At 43.3% G+C, this 19,419-nt stretch overlaps 1 protein-coding gene across 6 annotated transcripts in view; it reads right to left on the reverse strand.

Annotated features, from left to right (window-relative positions):
* The window catches only part of bcas3 (BCAS3 microtubule associated cell migration factor), a 692,691-nt gene that overhangs the window by 548,657 nt on the left and 124,615 nt on the right, over nucleotides 1-19,419 (reverse strand). For all 6 annotated transcript variants that reach the window (XM_033045811.1, XM_033045815.1, XM_033045814.1 and 3 more), the window contains 2 exons: nucleotides 12,053-12,129; nucleotides 470-546 (listed from right to left, as the gene is read on the reverse strand). In XM_033045811.1, coding sequence (XP_032901702.1) covers nucleotides 470-546; nucleotides 12,053-12,129 — 154 coding nt within the window. The remainder of the gene's footprint in view (nucleotides 1-469; nucleotides 547-12,052; nucleotides 12,130-19,419) is intronic.

Consider the following 19,419-nt stretch of genomic DNA (forward strand, 5'->3'; position numbering starts at 1 on the left):
CAGAAAAATTGAATCTATTATATGTGGTCCTCACAAATCTCCAATATACATTGTAAACAGCACCCCAGCACCAATCCCATGGCATCTCACAGCATCCCAGATTGAAATTGGCCCATGTACGTCCATTCTATTTTCTATCCATTAATCACCCCCCAAACCAGCACAAAATATTATACCCAATCCCATGTACCCTTATATATTTGTCTTCTTAAAGCCCAAATAACCATATCCACTAGTTTCCCTCTTATCTATTCTCCTGATATACTTATCATACTGAGGGCTTGGCTTGCAAGTGACAATTAATTATGGGCTTCTAATCAATCTCAACACCCAAGCCAGTTTTTTTGTTTTTTTTGCAAGCCCAATTTATAAGGTTTTCTATATTTTAGAAATAGACAATGAATGCTGGCCTTGCAAATGTTCTAACATCTGCAAAATAATATTAATAAAACACAGAAGTCCACCTTACCTTGTTCTCAGCATAGGCAAGCCAACGGCTTCCCAGTGCTATGGGATTAGGATTTGGCCCTGGGCATGGAAAACAACCTGGAAAAGGATGAAAAATAGACAACTGTAAACATTTTATTCTCAATAGCCAAGACACCAGATGACCATTTTTCCATCGACCATGTTAATCTGAAGACAAAAGAGACTGCAAATGTTGAAATCGAGAACAAAAACTGAAGTCCGGAAGAACTCAGCGGTAAAGCAGCATATATGGAGGCAAAAAGTTAAAGTTGACATTTTGGATTGAGACCCTGCAACAGGACGCTCTGAATCTGGTCAGTAAAGTGCACAGAAAGCAATTCAGGAATTCTCTCCTCAGATCAGCCCTCTATTCTCCTGCTCTGTGTGGTAGTATTTATTCAGCAACTTTGCACAAACTCTTTGATTCATGGACACAATGAAATAACAGCCAGGACATCACAAATATAGCTAGACAGGTTTACACGGACTACTTCCATTATGAATCTGGTCACTGTCTAATAGACTGTCTGCTCGCAGACAACACTTTATTGAGTGTCAAGTGAAGGCAACAACATTAACTGAAAGATACAAAAAAAAATTCAAGTATGTTGATGGAAATATTTCTGATCCTTGAAGGGAATACCAATTAACCATGTGCAATGAATACAACCGGGATATGAGGTTAATGTAACCCGATACTAAACACACCTTGTGCAATAATCTGGTTAGTGAATCGACCGCTCCACTGTTACAGGGAAGCCTGAGGAATAGAGTCTGTTAAGTGGCTACAATGTAGTGGTGACAGGTTATGAGTGAATTAGTGTGTTGGTGTTTCCAAGCTAGACTGTGTCTATTCAGATGCTATTGATTAATTGTGCATTGTCTGCTACCCTGCATTAATGCAAGACAGATACTTTATTTATTACTTACAAATCATTGTCTTCACCATGCCCCTCCAACCCACAAAGTCCTTTTAGACACACCAGGGCAGACTTATTCAAAGCTTTGATACACAAGTATCGGGGCCACTGAAGAGCAGTTATATATATTTAACTGGGTAATTAATTAATTGATTAATTGATTGAATGGTTGATTACGAACTGTTGGTTTGCTCCCTGCAATGTTGCATTGCAATGCATCACATTTTTATATTTTCCAATCCACAGTTGGACCACTGGTAAGATGCAGCTCCTTCCCCATTCAGAAACCAGGAAAATCACCTGGGCAGCATCTTCCTGTAAAGCCCACTTCCTGTGTTATTGAGGCTGCTTTCATCAAGCGAATTACCTGGCTCCCACCTATCAAATTTAGATTGCCTTTATTTATATCTGCTGGCTGCTACTTTGCTCTCAAAAAGCAGAATTTATGTTATTGCAACATTCATTCATTAAATAAAATATGCTTTTTTGTAACAATACAAGGTAGTGAAAAATATCTGACTCTTGGTTGGTTGTGAACATGGGATATGAATTTTTTCCTAAACTGGGACAATAAAAGGCATTTTGAGGGCATTAAGCATAATAAATAATGTTTACCACATGTGGAAATGTCAAGGTGTGGAATTGAGGGGTTAATGTTCCGCAAACCTTTCAATTTTCACATCCAAAGACATGAGGATACAATAGTGGAAGTGTAACATAGTGGTGAAAATCTGTAAGGTATATACCACGAAAGGTACTGCATGCAATCACCAGATACTGGGATAATACAAAGCATGAGGTCCATATATTTATCCTTATCACAAGCCTCTGGCATCGGACACATTCAGTCTAATCTATTGTGTAAGAAGGAAGTGAACCTCTGCCGAATCTGAAAGGATGTCGGGGTTCCTGGACAGAGTCGAGGGAGGAGGTATAGTGACAGGTGTTGCATCTTCTGCGGTTGCAGGGAAGAAGGTACCTGGGGAGGGGCTAGTTTGGGTGCGAAGGGAGGAGTTAACCAGAGAGTTGCAGAGGGAACGGTCTCTGCGGAAGGCGGAAAGGGGTGGAGATGGGAAAATGTGGCTAGTGGTGGGATCCCGTTGGAGGTGGCGGGAAATTTTGGAGGATTATGCGTTGTATGTGACGGCTGATGGGGTGGAAGGTAAGGACTAGGGGGACTCTGTCTCTGTTGTGACTAGGGGGAGGGGGAGGATCCCACAGATGAGCACCAGGCCTTAATCTCAAACACCATTACTGATTTCATCACTTCTGGCTGTCTGCCTTCCACAGCCTCCAACCTTATCGTTTCCCAGCCCCGCACAGCCCGTTTTTACCTTCTCCCCAAAATCCACAAACACAACTGCCCTGGCAGACCCATTGTTTCTGCCTGTCCCACGGAAATGATTTCCACGTACCTCAACTCTATTCAATCCCCCCTGGTCCAATCTCTCCCGACCTATGTCCAAGATACCTCACATGCCCTTCGTCTCTTTAATGACTTCGGCTTTCCGAGCCCCCACTCCCTCATCTTTACAATGGACATTCAGTCACTCTACCCCTCCATCCCCCACCAGGAAGGCCTTTAAGCCCTCCGTTTCTTCCTCGACCACAGAACCATCCAATTTCCCTCTACTAACATTCTACTCACACTCTACTCTGCCGAGCGGAGCTGGTCCTCACCCTCAACAACTTATTTGACTCCTCCCACTTCTATGGGCACATGTATGGGCCCCAGCTATGCCTGCCTCTTTGTAGGGTACGTTGAACATCCAGGCGTACACTGGCCCTATCCCCAAACTCTATCTCCGTTGCATTGATGACAGCATCGGTGCTCCCTCCTGCACCCATGCAGAACTCATGGACTTCATCAACGTCACAACCAATTTTCATCCTGCACTCATTTACTTAGACCATCTCCGACACCTCCCTCCCCTTTCTCTTTCCCCCTCTGAACGCACTGCCATCGAATCTCTCCGCAAAAACCCAGACTGGGTCATCAAACCAGCCGACAAGGGAGGTGCCGTGGTAGTCTGGCGCGTCGATCTCTACAAAGCTGAGGCCACGCGCCAACTCTCGGACACCTCCTCCTACTTACCCTTGGACCATGACCCCACTGACGAGCACCAGGCCACCATTTCTAGCACCATCACCGACTTCATCAATTCCCACGCCCTACCTGACCAAGCCTCCAAACTCATCGTTCCCCAGCCCCGCACGGCCCGTTTTTACCTTCTCCCCAAAATCCACAAACCCGGCTCTCCCGGCAGACCCATTGTCTCTGCGTGTTCGTGCCCCACCGAACTCATCTCCACATACCTTGACTCCATCCTATCCCCCTTGGTCAAATCCCTCCCCACCTTTGTTCTAGACACCTCAGACACTCTCCGCCGCCTCCACGCATTCCACTCTCTGGGCCCTCACCCCCTCATCTTCACCATGGATGTCCGGTCACTCTACACCTCCATCCCCCACCAGGATGGCCTCAGAGCCCTCCGGTTCTTCCTCGACCAGAGGAGCAACCTTTACCCAGCCACTGACACTCTCCTCCGCTTAGCGGAGTTGGTCCTCACCCTCAATAACTTTACATTTGACTCCTCCCATTTCCTCCAAACACAAGGCGTAGCTATGGGCACACGCATGGGCCCCAGCTACGCCTGCCTCTTTGTCGGGTACGTTGAACAATCCTTGTTCGATGCGTACCAGGGCCCCATCCCCGACCTCTACCTCCGCTACATTGACGACTGCTTTGGTGCCACCTCCTGCACCCACACACAACTGACTGACTTCATCCACTTCACCACCAACTTCCATCCGGCACTCCAATACACCTGGACGATTTCCGACACTTCCCTACCATTCCTTGACCTCACCATCTCCATCGCAGGGGACAGACTCCTGACCGACATACATTACAAACCCACTGACTCACATGGCTATCTGGACTACACGTCTTCCCACCCTGCCCCCTGTAAAGACTCCATCCCCTACTCCCAATTCCTCCGCCTACGCCGCATCTGTTCCCAGGATGAGACATTTCATACCAGGGCATCGGAAATGTCCTCGTTCTTCAGGGAACGGGGATTCCCCTCCGCCACCATAGATGAGGCTCACACCAGGGTCTCATCCATACCCCGTAACACTGCTCTCTCTCCCCATCCCCGCACACGCAACAAGGGCAGAGTCCCTCTGGTCCTCACCTTTCACCCCACCAGCCGGCAAATACAACACATAATCCTCCGCCATTTCCGCCACCTCCAACGTGACCCCACCACTCGCCACATCTTCCCATCTCCCCCCATGTCTGCCTTCCGCAAAGACCGCTCCCTCCGCAACTCCCTCGTCAATTCTTCCCTTCCCACCCGCACCACCCCCACCCCGGGCACTTTCCGTTGCAACCGCAAGAAATGCAACACCTGTCCCTTCACCTCCCCCCTCGACTCCATTCAAGGTCCCAAGCAGTCGTTCCAGGTGCGACAAAGGTTCACCTGTATCTCCTCCAACCTCATCTACTGCATCCGCTGCTCTAGATGTCAGCTAATTTACATCGGTGAGACCAAGCGTAGGTTGGGCGACTGTTTCGCCGAACACCTCCGCTCAGTCCGCCTTAACCTACCTGACCTCCCGGTGGCTCAGCACTTCAACTCCCCCTCCCATTCCCAATCCGACCTCTCTGTCCTGGGTCTCCTCCATTGCCAGAGTGAGCAACAGCGGAAATTGGAGGAACAGCACCTCATATTCCGTCTGGGGTCCTTGCGCCCTTATGGCATCAACATTGAATTCCCCCAATTTGGCTAGCCTGTGCTGTCCCCTCCCCTTCCTTCACCCTCTAGCTGTCTCCTCCCACCCTCCCATCCGCCCGCCCTCGGGCTCCTCCTCCTCCCTTTTTCCTTCTTTCTTTCCCCACCCCCCATCAGTCTGAAGAAGGGTTTCAGCCCGAAACGTCGCCTATTTCCATCGCTCCATAGATGCTGCTGCACCCGCTGAGTTCCTCCAGCAATTTTGTGTACCTACAAGAAATAGACTAGTCTTTACCTTCCACCCCATCAGCCGTCACATACAACACATAATCGTCCAAAATTTCTGCAACCTCCAACAGGATCCCACAACTAGCCATATTTTCCCAACTCCACCACTTTCCACCGTTCCCTCCGCAACTCCCTTGTTAACTCATCCCTTCCCACACTAACCACCCCCTCCCCTGCAACCGCAAAAGATGCAATACCTGTCACTATACCTCCTCCCTCGACTCTGTCCAAGGACCCCGACAGTCCTTTCAGATTAGGCAGAGGTTCACTTGCACCTCCTCCAACCTCATCTACTGTATCCGTTGTTCAAGATGTGGACCCTTATACATCGGTGAGACCAAACACAGACTGGGTGATCGTTTCACGGAACACCTATGATCAGCCCTCATGAACCAAGGTGATCTCCCGGTTGATGGACTCTTTAATTCTCCTTCCCATTCCTACACAGACCTTTCCGTCCTCGGTCTCCTCCATTGTCAGAGTGAGGCTAAACGCAAATTGAAGGAACAGCATCTCATATTTCACTTGGGCAGTTTACAGCCCAGTCATATGAATATTGATTTCTCTCACTTCAGGTAGCCCCGGCATTCCCTCTCTTTCTATCCCTCCCCCACCCAAGCACTAGCTTCTCATTTTCATCATACAAACAGTTTACAATGGCCTGATTCCTTTATTATCAGTGGCAGACTGGCCAGGGTGTCAGCTTGCCCGATGGCAAGTGGGCCCCTTTGTCTCCTGGCAACCAATAATTTTAGACCCACTGTTTATTATCGTTACTTTTTTTGTATATCTTTCATTCATTATTCTTTATCTCTCCACATCACTGTCTATATCTCTCGTTTCCCTTATCCCTAACCAGTCTGAAGAAGGGCCTCGACCCGAAACGTCACCCATTCCTTCTCTCCAGAGATGTTGCCTGTCCCGCTGAGTTACTCCAGCTTTTTGTGTCTATCTTCAGTATAATCTATGGTTCCTATCTCATTCCTGTGTTTATCCATCATTCCCTTAAATGTAACCATATCCTCTGTATTTGAATTCTCTTCTATGCCATGGGATATTCTTGTACAAGTACTGAACACAAACATATGACACTTTATCTTTCATATCTCAGTAGTTTCAATGTTTACAGTTAAAAGAACAAGAGATGTGTGGGAGAGTACGAGGCACAAATGCAAAAAGCTATGATGGAGGCCAACGGGGTGATCAAGGATAGACACAAAATGCTGGAGTAACTCAGCGGGTGAGGCAGCTGATCAAGAAGATGGTCTTGATACTGGACGGAAAGTAACAAGGCAAATGGACAGAATATGGCTGCAAACAGAGAAGGAGATGATGTTTGGACAAAATTATTATTTCATTGGTCAATTTTAGAGCACAGATTTAGTTGTATCCTACTGCTAACTGCATCCATTGGGTGCTATTATCAGTATTAACTTGTGAAGAAAGCCTGAGGAAAATAGTAATTTTCTAAATGTACTTATTGAAGTGCACCTGCTTTGTGTCTATTCAGAGATCACCAAATCCACTTTAACTGCCACACAAAAGTATGTAAGGCGCTGAAACTTGAATATAGGTTAATGCTAACCCAAAGGCGCACTTTCAAACTGATGCACATTGATTTTTGTTGGTGCAAATGATAAATCTGCATGACGCAAATACAAATAACATGACATTTATTGAGTAACGAGTAGCTGGTAGCAGGGATGGAAGAAATCAAATCTACCTCCTCATCATAAAAGGAATTAAACCCTGACCAATCTCAAGAGCATATTTTAATTTGTTTTGTTTTATTTTGCTGTTCCGTATATTTGGATGATTGATTTATTAAATGGAGATTGGGTACAATAGGGTTATATGAGTTTGTTTAAAATTTACAAATTTGTTTATTGTCATATGCACCATGGTGTAATAAAATTCCTTGTTCGAATGAAGCTCACAGAGTAAACAGTGGTTTAGTTTATTGTCACATGCACCGAAGTACAGTGAAAACATTTTGTTGCGTGTTACCCAGTCAGCAGAAAGACAATACAGGCATCCACAGGGTACAGATATATGATAAATGAAATAGCATTCAGTGCAAGATAAAGTCCAGTTAAGTCCAATTAAAGATAGTCCAAGGGTCTCCAACGAGGTAGATAGTAGCTGAGGGCTGCTCTCTAGTTTGTTGGTAGGATGGATCAGTTGCCTGATAACAGCTGGGAAACTGCCCTGAATCTGGAGGTGTGTGTTTTCACACTTCTATACCTCTTGCCTGATGGGAGAAGGGAGGAGGGAGTGGCCAGGGTGAGACTCGTCCTTGATTTTGCTGAAGGCCTTGCTGAGCAACGTGAAGTATAAATGGAGTCAATGGATGGGAGGTTGGTTTGTGTGGTGGTCTGGGCTGCATCCACGATTCTCTGCCATTTCTTGCTGTCCTAAATGGGGCTGTTCCCAAATCATGCTGTGATGCATCCCAACAATATGCTTTCTGGTTGCTGGTGATATTTACTCCTAGGAATGTGAAGCATTCAACCTCTACTTCATCTCTACTTGTGTACGGTCAATGCCGTGGTTTGTGTACCGCTTCGCTTCCTGAAGTCGATTACTATCTCCTTGATCTTGCTGACATTGAGAGAAAGGTTGTAGCCTCGACATCAAATCACAAGTTCTCAATCTCCTTTCTCTACTCTGTCTTGTTATTATTTGATATCTGGCCCACAACGATGGATTTGTACTTGGCCGCATAGTTGTAGGTGTACAAGGAGTAAAGGAGGGGGCTGGCATCGCTTCCTTGCAGAGCACCATTTTTTAGAATAATTGTAGAGGATGATTTGTCACCTATCCTCACTGATTGGGGTATGCATGGTAATGACAGATATAACAATAAATACAGTGACAAATGCAAATCAGTTGAATGGTGCAAAGAATGCAATTACTGCAGAAAAAAGTACTAAAGTGCAATAATAAAATAACCAAACGACGTAGTGTTAAGAGTACGTGGCAGTACTTCCTGAATGGGGGGGTGAACGATGTGAGGGGTTCAGGAGTCTGATAACTCCTGTTCTTTCGGGAAGATGATGTTCCTAAATCTTGGCATCAGGGCTTTCAACTCCTGTATGTATATTTTCTGAGGAGGTAGATGAGAAGGAAGGGAATAGCTAAGGTGACAGACATCCTTGACAATTCTCCCAGCTTTCCTAATGCAACTGCAGATGTACTGAAAGGAAAAAAAGTAACCAGCCAATGATGGACTGGGCTGTGTTCACCATTCTCTGCAGGTTCAGGCGGCCAAGAACAGTGCAGTTGCCATACCAGGCTGAAATACACCCCATCAGATTACTTTCTACAGTGTATCTACAGAAGTTTGAGAGAATCCTTGTGAACTTCTCAGACACCAAAGAAAGTAAATATGCTAATACATTTTCGTTATCACCGCATCAGAGTGAAGGGACCAGATAAGGTTGCTGGTGATATGGATGCCGTGGAACCTGAAACTGTTGACCAAGTCTACCACATCTCCATTGATGTGGATACGGTTGTGTTCTCCAACTCCATCTCTCATGCTGCCACTTCTTTAGATTGACATTCAACTCCTTCAACATGCTGACATTAAGGATTAGGTGACACCAGGACACAAGGTTCCAGATTTATTTTCAGTATTCCACCTCATCATTGCTATTAATCCGGCTGACAATGGTGATATCAGCAGCAGATTTAAAGATCAAGTTGATACTGTACTTGACCTCACAGTCATGGGTGTACAAGGAGTAGAATCGGGACGGAGCATGCTACCCTGAGGAGCACCAGTGACAAGAGACAGGGCAGAGAAAATGTTTTAACCAATTCTAACCGACTGAGATCCGTCAATCAGGCAGCCCAGAAGCCAGTTCCAGATGGAGGCCCCAAGTTTAAGATCTAGCAGTTTAAAGATGAGCTTATTCCATATTATGCAGTTGTAAGCTGAATGTGTACAAGGGAGATGACATCCTCCATAGACATATTTTCCGATACATAACTTACAAAGGGTCTTGATTGTCCAGAAGACTGCATTGATGTGGATCATTCTCAATCTATTAAAACACTTAATTATGGTCACTGTTAGAACTATTGGCTGGTAGCCATTAACATAGGTCGCTTTACTTTTCTTGTTGACTGGAATAATGGAGGTTTCTCTGAAGCAAATAGGGACAATAGACTGCTGAAGTGAGAAGTTGAAGATAGACACAAAATGCTTGAGTAACTCAGCAGGACAGGCAGTATCCCTGGAGAGAAGGAACAGGTGACGTTTATAGTCGAGACCCTTCCTCGGACGTTGAAGATGTCAGTGAAGATTGTGGTCAATTGATTGGCTCACAGTTGCCGTTTGTTCAAATAGTCTCATGGAATATAATGATTGTAAACTAAATTCAATTGGATTTATTGAAAATTAAATTAATTCCTTCACGAGCTAAAACAGTATTGTTAATGGGAGGGAAGAAGGGAAAAAACAAAACAAGACAAGTGGGATAAATAAAACTGCAGAATTTAAAGAATAATTAGACAGTTATGCATGTCTGACTTCATAACACAAATTTAAAATAATAGATAAAGAATAATGAATTAGATAATATTGAGGGAAGTGGAGGAACCAAATGGTCAGATTGCAAATTTGCATCAAGAATTTTCTATTATAAATCTAAACAGTAACAGCAAATGAAAACATATGACAAAAGCATTACATCTAGTTGTTAAATGGTGAGTAAAGTGCAAGACATAGAATGTGAAGCATTTATAAATTTATTTATATTTTGATTCATGATTATTTAAACTGAATCCGAAGCAAACAGGCCATTCAGCCCAACTGGTCGACAATGGTATTTATTACTGTACAAGCAATCATATATACACAAAATATATTCTCATTGCAAGGATGCTTTCTTTCAGTCCTCAGAGTTAATTAGTATAAATAAATAAGCAGATTAGGAAATGATCCATGACACTGCTTGCCAAATCTCTTAAAATCGCTGACTGTCAAGGTCAGCAAAACACTTTGATCATGGTGGACAAGCTCTGTGACCTGCAGAAAAGCACTGTTGCCTAATCCCTCCTAGCGTGACCTCATCAAATATTAACCAACAAATCCAAGCAACAACATGGAACACACTGTTGCACAGCAAAATGCCAGTAATGTTCATAGTTACAACTTGAAGCTTAACTAGTACAATTCAGCTCTCAGCCTATTATCCATGTAATTTTGATTTTGAGTCTTTTTAGGCCACCAATTTTATATCAACATGCCCTGATTCCAAACAGATTACCATAAGTCTAAGATCAGAAGCTTGTCTCAGTAGGTAGCTCTCATCTCTGAATCTGGAAGTTGTAAGTTAAAACTTCATTACAAAGCCTGTGGACATATTCTGAGATCCTGAGTCGGGTACTTGGCTAAACACAGTTAAATCCAACTGTGACTTTCGTCCCCTAAACATCTTTGATTTGCTGCATTTCTTCCCACAATTGAACCAAGGCTTCTCAATCTCACATATCTTCTCATTTGCACGTCTTTTAAAAAGTATAATTCCATTAAATGTACTATATAAAAATGTAGTTGGAGAGGATACAAAATAAAAAGAGCTATGTTGTTGGTGAAAATTAGCACAGCCTGCTCGTACTCAAGGCAGACTCTGGTCTTTTAACAAGGAGGAATAGCCGTACCCAGTGTCTGTACATATTTTATTTTAAAAAATGGAAGGAAACTAGAGCCAAAGGTTTCCAGAATTTCTTTTTTATGTACACTATTATCAGACTAAGAAGCAATTGTATTTATGAAGACACAAACATTTAGAGTTAACTTTAGAACAGAGTTATAAAAGTTAAATATCTGATATGTTTTCTATTCTATTACTGATATAATTTCAGATTTTTAAAATAATATTCATAACTAATCACATCAACTTCCAAACTATTCACATGTACCAACACTTATCAACTTTTCAAAACTGGCAGAATGTAATTTAGTACTAGTCAAAATCATTACAGTGTAACAGTTTTAATAAAGACCACTACCACCTCCTCACAACAGAGGTCTCAGAGTCAAATGCTCAGAGTCAAATGCACATCTTGGACAAACAGTTGCAATCTACAAGATAAAAATGGTTTTGATCTCTCCAATTTTTCCTGAAAATAAAAATCCATTAAAAAAACTGCAGATGCTGGGATTCGGAAATAAAAACATAAATGCTGGAAACACTCAGCATATGAGGCAGCACCTTAGAAAGAGAAACAGGTAACATTTTAAGTCAGGGAAACTTCAAGAAAGAGAGAAACAAGGTAGTATAGGTAGCTGCTAACTACACAAACTTGTTTTTCTCTTTCCCAATTTTGACGAAGAATTCTGAACCTGAAACATTAATTATTTCCCTGATCTAGTGAGTGTTTTCAGCATTTTTCAATTTTATTCCAGCTTTACCCATTTTCCCACTGTAGAAATAACATATAAATGGTTTTCAGAATTATTCTTAAAACACAATATGTTTACATTTGTAGAACCCAAAGAAACATTTGTTCTCATAGCCATATTAATCCAAATCAGTCTGTTTTGCTGCAATCCAATTACAAAAGGGTCACACGAAATTTGAAATCACTTGACATTTATTTTGCAACCTGCATAGCTGTGGTACATACTTGTGACAAAGAACTTCTTCGTGAAAGTGCAGCTATCAAAGGTGGCAATCTTCTCCTGTAACACAACTACCAAGACCCTGAGAAAGAAAGACAAAAAGTCGTCAGGAAATATGCTCGTATATGTTTCTCTATTGATCATGCAGATTAGTACATCAGATGGAACATGTTTAACACTCTGCTAGTAGGTTCTTCCATGAGATTAAAATGTAAAAATGATTTTAAAAGTCACATACAATATCGATCACAGATATAGTTAAAGTAATAATAAGACTGCCATGGGTAGGAGTGGCTGTGCAGTGTTGCTTTAATCAAGAGTTCAAAATTGTTTATTTGTCAAATGCACCGGATATGAGTGAGAAGAAACATTTCTCACTGAAGGTGCTGAACGTACGTGATGCCATCTTTGGATTAGGTGTTAAAACTTGGTCTTCATAGAATCATAAAAAAATCATGGCACAAGGCCATTAATCCCCTTGTATCTCTGCCAGTTGCTACCCAACCTAATCCCACCTTCCACCACACAAGCCCATGCTGTTCCAACAAGCTTTTAAATGATTCATTGGTGCTTTTATTTCCATATGTGCAAAGTGCAAACACACAGTGAAATTCTTCTCGAAGAAACAGTCCAATAGAGTATTGCCATACTTAAGCACATCCCCATTTGGCAAAAGGGTTTCTGGCTCCACCACTCCTTTAGGCAATGTATTCCCGACCCCCACTACTTCTAGGTGAAAGAGTTTTTCTTACCTCCTGCCCTAGTCCTTCTAACAATATTTTTTATACTTTCCCTCTCTGATAAGGAAAATAGGTCTTCCTTTTTTATCATCTTATTATGTTTCCTCTATTCCACGGAAGACAATCTTAGTTTAAGCAATATTTTCCCATAGGTAAATGTTCCCAGTCTTGATAACATTCTGGTAATTCTCCTCTGCACCATCTCCACAATCAATCTACTCTTAGGCAGGCAGATAATCTTATAAAAACACAAAAACAATCTGCAAAGCATTCTGGCCAATATTTATCAATCAGTATCAGTGAAAAGTAAGAATTTTATTGTTCCGTTTTGGGACATATGACAATAAAAGGCTCGCGTAGATTATCAGGTAATTATGTCTTTGCTAAATGTGAGTTTGTTTTATGAAAACTGGTGGCTGCGCCTTCAACATTATAAAATTAATAACTCTACGAAATTGGATGGTAAGCCCTAAAAAATGCTATAGAAATACAGTGCCCTCCATAAAGTTTGGGACAAAGACCCATCATTTATTTATTTGCCTCTGTACTCCATAATTTGGGATTTGTAATAGAAAAAAATCACATGTGGTCAAAGTGCACATGGTCAGATTTTATTAAAGGGCATTTTTATACATTTGGTTTCACCGTGTAGAAATTACAGCTGTGTTTATACATAGTCCCCCCATTTCAGGGCACCATAATGTTTGGGACACATGGCTTCACAGGTGTTTGTAATTGATCAGGGGTGTTTAAATGACTGCTTAATACAGGTATAAGAGAGCTCTCAGCACCTTGTCTTTCCTTCAGTCTTTCCATCACCTTTGGAATTTTTTATTGCTGTTTATCAACATGAGGACCAAAGTTGTGCCAATGAAAGTCAAAGAAGCCATTATGTGACTGAGAAACAGGAATAAAACTATTAGAGACATCATCCAAACCTTAGGCTTACCAAAATCAACTGTTTGGAACATAATTAAGAATAAATCATTAAAAAGAAATGGCAAAGGGACTGGCAGGCCAAGGAAGACCTCCACAGCTCATGACAGAATATAAAGTAAAGACCACGTGGAATAAAAAAAATTGTAATTTGAACATTTGAATGGAACAGTGACAGGCAATTGTGGGAATACTAAAACAGCCAAATTTTATAAGATTACTAGACCAAGTGGGACCTGTTGCGGTGGGGGAGGGGGCCTGCTGCGTCACACAGACTAACCACCCCCCCCCCACACACACACACACACACACACACACACACTAACTACCCCTCAAACACACACACTAACCACCTGTAATGAGTGGAGTCGTACACACATCAAAATACAACACTTATTTATTAAAGTAAGAAATAACCAATCTAATCTACATCTTTCCTTGTAGAAACAAAATAAAGCATAGATACGTGGAAACATGGTGGCCAAACAATATAGTAGCCGGAATGTTAATAACGCATATGGGCAAGGATAGTTACACAAAATCACCGTATCTAATGGGTGGCCTGCTGACCCGTCCGTCACGTGTGCGGTATAAATCCGCATCTCCTCCTTTAACCGGTGAAGTGACTGCAGAGGTAACCGGGGAAATGACCGGGGACCCACCGGGTGGAAGTGGTGAAATAGGCGAGGGGAGGCCGCGGGGGACCGTCTCTGATAGTGGAGCAGCCGGCCCGGTAGTGGGAGGGTATACATAACGCAAAACCTCTGGATGCGGAGTCGCAGGACGCGGTTCCTTCACTGTAAGGAGATGTTGACCTTCACTGTAAGGAGATGTTGACGGTTGCGTCTGTAAATGGCCCCGTCGGTGCTAATCAGGTACGAGCGTGGTTCTTTGGCAGGGCTGTGATGTGACCCAGACGACCATAGCCCTTGTTGGTCTGGAGGCAAACAACCTGTCCACTGAAGTGGCTTACTGGATTTATCAAAAAATGTTTTTGTGCATCGCGCTTGAATTGTAGTTGTTTCTGGACCGCAGGCGGAGAACAAACCTGTGGCTGCAAAAGCTGCTAGGGTACAGGCAGAGCAGCATGTGTTTGGCGAGACATCACTCGTTGGGCTGGGGAACCCAGTATGGGATCCCTGGCATTGTCCATTAAATTGAGCAGGTCCAGGTAGACGTCAGATTTAGCAAGGTAAGAACGCTCCATTAGTTGTTTTGCGCTTCGGACGGCTCGTTCAGCGAGTCCGTTGGACTGCGGAAACTCAGGGCTGCTGGTGACATGTCGAAAGTCCCATCGTTGTGCAAAGTTTTTGAAAAGCGGGCTGGTGAACTGGCTGCCGTTGTCAGATAGAAGGCGTGCAGGGGAGCAGTGCACTGAGAAATGGCGTTGCAACTTCTGGATAACTGCTTCAGATGTGATGGTTTGGAGTAGATTGATGTCAAACCAGCCCGAATAAGAGTCGACAAGAACCAGATAGTGTATCCCATGCCATTCGAATATGTCAGTGGCTACCGTGGACCAAGGTAGAGGAGGAACCGGGCTGCTTCTGCTGGTGTGGCGTCAGGCTTTTGCAGATGGCGCAGACTTCAGTTTTGTCACGTAGGCCAGTAAAACTAGGTATGTTGCAAAACCTACCTTCAGCGGGGCTGCAGATCTGTCCCTGCCCGTCTGCGCGATTTTGGCGCCGTTGAGAGGGGGGCGGGTTTAAAACGCGATTTTCCCTAGGCTATTCAAATCGAGGTTGTTCAGCCTACTTAGTTGCTGACGAAAAATCGCTGCGAGGTTCATTCGCTGCAGCTATTTTTAAACTTTATTGGTTAATTTAATTGTTATAGTAGGTTAAAAATTATCCTCTAAACCCGCGACCGCCGACAACGGGACGGATCTCATACAGGGAACAACGGAAGGTAGGTTGTTTATTTTTACATTAAAAAGGGATATTAATGATCTGGATGAGGGAATTGAAGGCAATATCTCCAAGTTTGCGGATGACACTTAGCTGGGGGGCAGTGTTAGCTGTGAGGAGGATGCTAGGAGACTGCAAGGTGACTTGGATAGGCTGGGTGAGTGGGCAAATGTTTGGCTGATGCAGTATAATGTGGATAAATGTGAGGTTATCCATTTTGGTGTCAAAAACAGGAAAGCAGATTATTATCTAAATGGTGGCCGATTAGGAAAAGGGGAGATGCAGCGAGACCTGGGTGTCATGGTACACCAGTCATTGAAAGTAGGCATGCAGGTGCAGCAGGCAGTGAAGAAAGCGAATGGTATGTTAGCTTTCATAGCAAAAGGATTTGAGTATAGGAGCAGGGAGGTTCTACTGCAGTTGTACAGGGTCTTGGTGAGACCACACCTGGAGTATTGCGTACAGTTTTGATCTCCAAATCTAAGGAAGGACATTATTGCCATAGAGGGAGTGCAGAGAAGGTTCACCAGACTGATTCCTGCGATGTCAGGACTGTCTTATGAAGAAAGACTGGATAGACTTGGTTTATACTCTCTAGAATTTAGGAGATTAAGAAGGGATCTTATAGAAACTTACAAAATTCTTAAGGGGTTGGACAGGCTAGATGCAGGAAGATTGTTCCCGATGTTGGGGAAGTCCAGGACAAGGGGTCACAGCTTAAGGATAAGGGGGAAATCCTTTAAAACCGAGATGAGAAAAACTTTTTTCACACAGAGAGTGGTGAATCTCTGGAACTCTCTGCCACAGAGGGTAGTTGAGGGTAGAATTCTTTGTGAATGTTATTTGGACACTTAGGCTATTTAAAAATGTTAATCTTTTCTTAAGAAATGGATAGATGTTTAGATCTAGTAATTGAAGTTTGGAATTAGCTACAATTGGGTAACTAACTAATTATATGCTTTAATTTCAGGTCATCCAAGTAAGATTGTTTCATATTTGTTTTAGAATGCTTCAATCTATAATAACTGAAAATTTCTTTCAGTTCTCTTAATTTTTAATAAAGTTATGGCCATTTCACTGTCCTCGATCACAGCTTTTGTGCTAAGTCAATGGAAAATCAATAGGGAACAAGATGCTAATTTCCGAGTATGAAAATGGCCATAACTTTTTTAATACTGAAGATATGAAAGTGAATTAGGTGTCAAATTAAACTTATTTTTGTGCTTTAGCTGATGGGATAAATTGCAGACTTGATTTTTTAAATCTCAAAATTTTGTAACATTGCTAGTAAAACATGCTCTGTGCCCATTATAAGGTAGCCTCCACACCGGGGTAGCCCCTGTGTACGGTGTCGAAGTACTTGTCCTGGAGGACAGCTGGGACAACTGCCTTGTGGCCTTTGACTATAATCCCGACCAGTAACGCCAGTTCGTCGCGAACCAGGAAGTATGGTCGGATCGAGAGCGGAGTGCTGTGTTGTTTATCCGGCCAGCCACGCCGGATGACTGCGGACAGCAATAGTAAAGTCTCGTCAGCAGTCGTGTGCTCTGCCAGGCTGCTTAGGCAATCAGTAGGAACATATGATACCTTCATTACTGAGAACTGGTCCTGTTCAGAGAGTTGTTGTTCGCTGGATTTGCGTGGGGCCCTTGATAGCGTGTCAGCTGTGTGCATGTCCTTGCCTTTTTTATAGACAATGTTGAAATCAAAACGCTGCAGCTGCATCATCATCCGTTGCAGGCGAGCCGGAGCGGCATGAATGGGTTTATTCAAGATGGTGGTCTGTTTCTATAATCACAGACTTCCCAAAAATAAAGTCTTGAATTTTGTGCAGGTGAAAACCACTGCAAGTAATTCTTTTTCAATCTGGGCGTAACGTTGTTCAGTATCAGTTAGTGTGCGAGAGGCATATGAAACAAGCTTGCATTCGCCATCGGCAGTAGTCTGCAGACAAGCAGCACCAAGTCCGTACTGGGACGCTGCACATGTGAGTGTTACTGGTAACACCAAAGCAAAATAGGCGAGGGTAGGTGCGCTGGCCAGCTGCAAATTGAGAATATCAAAAGTTCTTTGATGCTGAGGATACCAGGACCATGCAGTGTCTTTGTGTGTCAGTTCCCGCAGGGGGGCAGATATGTCACTGAGGTTGGGAATAAATTTCCCCAGGTAGTTGACCATTCCAAGGAATCTTTGTAGTCGTAACGTCAGTAGGAGCTGGCATTTCGTTGATAGCAGCAGTCTTCGATTGGTCTGGTCTGAGACCACCACTTATGAAAACATGTCCGACGTAGGTAACTGCCGGGACCCGAAACTTGCACTTCAGGGGATTGAGTTTGAGCTGGATGTCTTTGGCACGGTCCAACACTTTCTTCAGATTAGCGTCATGCCCAGCCAAGTCGCACACGTAAACGAGAATGTCATCAACAATAATGGTGCATGGATACCCCGCAAACAGTTGTTCCATCGAGCGCTGGAAATGTGTAGATGAGGATGTTTGGTTGTCTTAGACAAGTTGGGCCGAAGGGCCTATTTCCACGCTCTGTGACTCTATGGCCTGCATTTGTTTAAAAGGAAAGTCCACACTATGTTCTCTCGAAACTTCCATGCTGCAATTTCTGATAACCATCTTCACTATCTACAATACCACCCACTTTAGTTTCATCTGAAAACTTGCTAATCATGCTTGTACATTCTCATCCAAATCATTCATATAGATGACAAAGAGCAAACAAACAGCACCGAACCCTGAGGCCTCCAGTCTGAAAAACAACCATCACCATCACCCACTGTTTCCTTCCATGAAGCCAATTTTCTATCCATTCAGTTGTCTCTCCTTGGATCCCATCCAATCTAACCCTCCAGTGCAGCCTACCATGCGGAACCTTGTCTAATGTTGTTGCGTCTGTCACTGAAATTCCTGGTTGAGTATTCCAGATTTGGAAAAACACGGCAACAATGAACCAACAACAATAAATGGCCAAACCAGGAGAGCGTGCGATAGGCAGGGATATCTAGAAATTTCAATTGGTGTCAACGTATCCTGCAGAAATGTGGCAATGACAGAAGTGGTAGATATCAAATCTGCTGCCTTCCGAACCAATCAATCCTGGATGATGTTTAATTAGTATCGGACTATAATGAAGCTGGAGGTTTTCAGATGAATGTCGACTACTTTATCAAAGCAGTGAATTAAGCTGGTGATAACAATGAAGAGGGTTTCGAGAAGCCAGGCATGAGTTTTAGTTAACTGAAGGAAATTTCCTGTAAAAGTGATCAGCGCCCTTAGTTGTCAAAGGGCCATAAGAAAATAGCTAAAGAAAAGAAGAGTCTCGACCCGAAACGTCACTTATTCCTTTTCTCCAAAGATGTTACTTGACCCGCTGAGTCACTCCAGCTTTTTGTGTCTGTTTTCGTAAGAATCTCCTTTTGCCCATGTGTTATTCATGGCAAACAACAGATTGAGAATTAATAAATGGCCGCCAGAACTTCTGTGCTAATTTCACTGCTAGTTAATTATCAAAGCTAACTGCTAATGTCATAAATGATGGCAGAGATATTAATTCAGTTTTGGCTGGTACTATTGAGGCTTTTCCTGGGCCAATTGTTTGTACTGACTGAGCGTCCTTTCACTTTTGCTAATTGATCATCTTTACCCGACGCATGAACTTAATTTCCTCACTTGATCCATTTGCTTTCCCACTTTCTTATTCTTGATCTACAACCTCCTCCCCCCAGCTGCTTTGGAAGAATAATCTCTCCCTCACTGTTGTTTAGTTTGGAGATACAACA

This window comes from Amblyraja radiata, chromosome 28 (assembly GCF_010909765.2).
Source record: "Amblyraja radiata isolate CabotCenter1 chromosome 28, sAmbRad1.1.pri, whole genome shotgun sequence".
In the NCBI taxonomy this organism is placed as follows: Eukaryota; Metazoa; Chordata; class Chondrichthyes; order Rajiformes; family Rajidae; genus Amblyraja; species Amblyraja radiata.